General features: G+C 30.5%; 1 protein-coding gene across 2 annotated transcripts; it reads right to left on the minus strand.

Moving 5' to 3' along the window:
• Window positions 1-4,119: 4,119 nt before the first annotated feature.
• On the minus strand, window positions 4,120-5,475 carry LOC118069984 (uncharacterized). Of its 2 annotated transcripts, XM_035088374.1 has the most exons (3): window positions 5,194-5,475; window positions 4,719-4,933; window positions 4,120-4,442 (listed from the first exon to the last, which is right to left on the minus strand). In XM_035088374.1, exons 1-3 carry the CDS (start codon window positions 5,391-5,393, stop codon window positions 4,411-4,413), a joined length of 447 nt encoding a protein of 148 aa, XP_034944265.1. In that variant the 5' UTR covers window positions 5,394-5,475; the 3' UTR covers window positions 4,120-4,410. The 2 variants fall into 2 exon arrangements, with proteins under 2 accessions (XP_034944265.1, XP_034944264.1); XM_035088373.1 differs by having other exon boundaries at window positions 4,120-4,933.

A 5,475-nucleotide genomic window follows, 5' to 3' on the forward strand; every position in this document is an offset into this window, starting at 1 on the left:
ATTGATCCAATACTTTAAATTGTTTTTATAACAATAGAAATAAATATTACAATTCTGATTATAAAAAGTTTTTAAAATAAAAGTAAGATAGATTTTATCACAATTTATTGGCTTTTTGATGAACAAAAAGTTGATCTTTAATCAATCTCAGCTCGACTTCAGCATGAATGTCAATTAATTAATAATCAAAGTTTTGATCCATGAAGATCTATTGAAGGGTTAACACATAGAAAATACTCGTAGCTTGTAAATCGGTCGACTGGAGTCAAGCAGAGGTACCAACAGGGCGCTCGCAAATATTGGTGTTTGGCAAAGACTATCCTTGATCCATGTCTCTTTCTCTCTCCTTATCTCGTAATCTTGCTTCTCTTCCAACTATTCTTATCCCTCATCCATACTCTGTTCTAAACCCCGCAATTTCTCAGTGACTTTCTTTCTTTGTTACTTGAACGTGATTGTGTGTCACCAATACTTGCTTTTTCTAGCTATAAAAATAAGACAGTCTCTTATCTCCAACTTTTCCTCATTGTGAAAGCAGATTTCAGGGCTCCACAGCCCTAGATACAAACAGTTTATATAACTACTAGCTAGCAACACTTTCATTGATACCAAAAGCTCAAATAATTGTCTAGTGAACACAAAGAATGAAGAACCTGCTGCTGACACACTTGGTATAACTTCTATTATTTCTTCCTCTTCATTCCACTCAATCTATGTGCATTGATGATCATTCTGAAAGGATACAAATAGTACCAAAGCCACGAAGGTGCCGACGTCGAGGACACATTATACCCCAGGATAAAAAAGACTGGCAGCCAGTCAGTTAGAGTCGAGTGACCTAAACCAGACAAGGCCTGTGGTCTTTCGCTTTCTTTCAATATTTCACGCATCGTCGCTTTGAAATACACTCTTTTACCCCTCACCATACTATTCTGCTTGGCCAAGAGCTTTTCTAAAAACCACTAAGCATGTTAATCAACCAAATGTTCTATTCTTTTATTTAGTGCCATTGAAAGACCACAACAATTAATATTTAGCTGTTTTTAGATAACTAAAATGATCAGGTAGAAAATATCTTACAAAAGATTCGAAAAGTAGAGATATGGAGATAGGGAAAATGCTTTTATCAGCAGTATTTTTAAGATAAATTCAATTTTTTATTCATGGAAATGAAAAAATCAGCAAAAAAAATTTCTCATTGCTTTAATCAAAGATAATTTTACTTTTTGTGAATCAAAATTGTTTTAAATATATTAAATTCTTACAAAGAGAATGAATGTATAAACGAGTGTTATATAAATTTTATGGTATAAAGATTAGATTTGTTAAATGTAAGCATCATATAGAAAGTGTGTATATACATATATCTATGTATAATAAGAAGCCAAGTTAAGTTAAGTGTCTTGAAACCAACGGTATGCCAAGAGTACACAGAGAAAAGCTTGGAGCGATGCTTGAGCAAGCGGACCGGGGACTAATCTACAACGATAACGCTAAGATAACATACCTGGCATCGTGTACACTTCCAGACACCAACAACTCTACCATTGTCAGACACTTGGTTATATTTTTGTCATTTATTTTGTTAATATTTATATTATAACAAGATGCTAATTCTGCTTATTGAAAAACTAATGACCAGTCAGGAACAATGCTTGACTTTTGACATAAATTAAGTAAAGGTGATGAATAGGGAAAGATGAAAGTTGGTTGACTGGTCCATGGATCCAATATATCACATTGACGTCACCATATCGAATCACCCCGAGAGTATAATAAAACTCCTAATTGGATCGACACGAAACTTTTAGTCCTTTCTTTGTCCCCATGCGACCCTAAAGCCCTCAATTGACCTATAGCGACACGTATAATGATAATGATCGTGATCATCATGTTCTTGTTTAATAGTTTCCTTCAGATCCATTTAATCAGACTATTACTCCAAATCAATTTATGTCATATTACTTCTAAGGTCACGTGTGAGAATATGTTGATTTTTATTTTTTTTAAGCACAAAGTAATGAAGGTAAATTGAAACCGGAAATGATGATCTTTCGTGACTGGACACACGACATCATAAACCAGGGGAACACAAAAAATAAAATAAGAACGTTAGATAGAAGTAGGTAAATGTGTATGAACATATATATGACGTGAGAAACACCTGCGACATGTGTTATTCACTTTTCCAACTCTTTTCAACTTATTTATATATTTTTTTATTTTCTAGTTTTTTTGTGATAGAGAGAATATAATAGGAAAGAATTGCAGTTGATCACTGATCAAGTTACAATAAAACATATTCGAGGTTCATAGACCGATACGAATTGTAGGAATAGGAATAATCGAACAAGTTTTTGATGGTATTCTGGGTATAATATATAATGTATGATTACATTATTCTTTTTATTCGGTTAGTCACTGACTTGTCAGGTATTTATCAATTATTCATAGACACCCATTTTTTCTAGATGACAACGTTTATGCGGACATCAAACAAAGAGGAAAAAGGTCATGTTAGTCAATAGATATGTGGCTTCTGGATTGATATGAAGAATGTGAAGATATTTTGTACGTAATACCAATTTGGTCGATAATGGTTTCTGTCTGTGGTGTCTAGTTTGTTTTTTTAACGTATTTTTCTTGAGCTTCTATCAATCAAATTGTTTCCAATTTCCACTTTTTTCTAGTACAATCTAATCAATTTAATTTTACTAGATAATTATGATTGATACTAAACAACACTAGAATAAAATAACAGCAAATCAGGATAAATGCATAATTCTAGTTTTTCATTTAAATACTCAGTACCTGGATGATCAATGAGATGAAGATATCAATGGTAGTGAAATAAATTTTCAATTTCTACTATTACTTTAGCAATCAAAGTAAAATATCTACTCTTTTTTTTATCAATATGAAGTTTTATACCTCTAGTTCGTCTGCAAGATAAAATTTTTTACAATAAATAAAGAATTTGAAGTATTTCAAAAATTTAAAACCAACTCTTTGCAACTTATATTACTAGCAGATTATTCTATCCTGTAATTATCCCACATATCTTTATCATCTATCATTTTACAATCTTTACTTATGATCTAATCTTTGGTAAGTGAAGTGGTAGAGAAGCTATTAAGCTGGGAAACTATATCTAAATAAGCACTAGTTTTTCAAACGACAGAGAATTTCTTGCACAATAATTCAGGCATTTACGTCATACCAAATATATGTGGTTTATCTACAAGAAGAGACTTTACTGCAGAGATAGACAATTCTAAAAGTTGCCCATATTATACTAAACCAGTATTAACACAATACCTTCCTTTACGATCTCATTTTATCCTAAAATATTTATTCGAAGGCGCCAGTCATCAGTATGCTTTTCATTATGGGTCTATTATGAGTTATTTCTATACCTTTTTTATCTTTTATTTTCCAATAGTGGAACAAAAAATATTTGGTAAAATCGACAGGTTGAATTTTACAATATATATTACAATGATCAAAAAACAATGGCTAATGACTTAAAATTAATTTTAAAATAATTACTCTTATGAAAGATAATTTTTCAATTACGATAAATGATATCAATTATATAATTAAATGATTTTTATCATTGAAAAGTAAAAATATTATTAAATTTATCGTATCAAACTTGGATTGAATATTTTTGAAATATAATTGAAGGTATTTTGGTGGTAGAAAATATGAGACAACAGACAAGGATGAACATTGAAAAAGTAAGTAATTAAAAAAATGAAAAATTGATCAATTAAAGCAAATGTTTTGTAATCAAAAAACAACTGTTCAATGATACACGTTGGAAGTAAAAGTCAATATTTATTTGTAATAATTCATTTTTACATTCAATCCTGTCTCTAATTTATTATAATCAATTTTTAAATCAACCAAATTAATGTAATTCGTTGAAGAAAAATATAATTATCAATTGAGTTATACAAGTAATTAAGTAAATATTAGGATAGTTCACATGATCAGCAGTCTTGAAAAAAATAAATATATGTAATATTATTAAAATTATAATACTCTTTGAGTAATTCATTATAAATTTTCATTCAACTTTCTAGTCATTGATAAAAAAGAACGAACTGACATGTATTATTTTTTTGCAAGAAAGTATATTTATTGACTTAAAAAAAAAATTTTCAAAACAGGTGCCTCAACAGGATACTAGAATTTGTAGTGACAATTGACCACAACAATTATTTGTCAATTTCACAGGCTGTCTGTAGCTGCACTATACTGTAAGGTCCATAGGTTATTGGTCATTTTTCGTTGGATAGAGATCCATTTTCTTGGGTTACTCATTCTGAAGGTTTACCATGAAATTTGTTTGAATGAAAAAGCCTTGGGATTTCTTCATAGTTGAATTCTATCTTCTTTTTACTCTCATTTTGATTTTTTTTCACCAACAAAAGAATCTGCAAAGTCTCGTAAAATTGACGATCAATGAAGCAAGCTTATATTCTCATTTATATTGGGGTGGGATTAGGATGTCGTAACGAGTCTCGGTTAACGCGATCTAGATCTTGGCGGCGGAAGAGAAAATTTTATGGGAAAAAATTCACCAACTACCGGCATTTAACTATCATCATTTTTTATATATTGTTATAAAATAAGTATGAGCAGCTACAAAAGACGCGGTGAATGGGGACGATGTTTTATAAACTTTGGAATTGGTTCTTCGCGTATATTACGTCTCTTTGGGGTCCAATCGGGAGGTGGAGGTACTCTTGGTCTGGGAGGATTGTGAGATTGTTTCCGGCTGGATGATGGAGCTCGTTTTCGTCGTGATTTTGAACTTGTTGAAGGCTTCTTTGGGTGCTTCTTTGATTTTTTAGCTGCTTTTTTACGTGCTTTTGCTTTCCGCTCCGTAGGTTGGTTCAGCAAATCGTTTGGATGTGAATCATATCTAATTATAGAATATTACAAGTGTATAATCGTTATATAACTTACATATTGAATATAAAAAATATTGGTTATTAAGTTAAAAAATAAAGTTGAATTTTTATTCAATTCAATAATTTAATAACACACTGAAATTTTTATTTAAATGAGATTCAATAGAGCTGAAAAATGTAATTTAAATCCATTTTTTTCTATTAATTTGTGTTGAAATAAAAATGATTGTAGATTTAAAAGGTTTTTGAAATGAAATAAAAATAGATTTACATGTATTTTTTATTTTTCTTGACCAAAATACCAAAATCAATTCCCCGGCGGAGAGCCACATCAACTTGCTTCTTCAATCCCTTACCCGGAACAATATTATGCATCTCACTGACACGTTTGAAGATTTCAGCTGGCGAAAATCCATTATTTCGCTTCTCTGATTTTAATAAATCATAAACAAGAACAGATTTACGAACCATTTCGTTTCTTCAAACTACCACCATCAATAAATCTCAAATAAATTATTTAAAAAATAAAAGTAAACATAAAAATCACCATCTA

This window comes from Chelonus insularis, unplaced genomic scaffold (genome assembly GCF_013357705.1).
Source record: "Chelonus insularis isolate UGA/USDA-ARS -01 unplaced genomic scaffold, ASM1335770v1 contig_4_pilon, whole genome shotgun sequence".
Lineage (NCBI taxonomy): Eukaryota > Metazoa > Arthropoda > Insecta > Hymenoptera > Braconidae > Chelonus > Chelonus insularis.

What these genes read in the sequence shown, in the direction of transcription:
- LOC118069984 (XM_035088373.1), bottom strand. Translation starts at nt 5,393, where the DNA reads ATGGTTCGTAAATCTGTTCTTGTTTATGATTTATTAAAATCAGAGAAG. An exon ending in AAGAAAAATAAAAAATACAT is followed by an intron (nt 4,934 to 5,193) that starts GTAAATCTATTT and finishes TTCTATAATTAG; the next exon opens with ATATGATTCACATCCAAACG.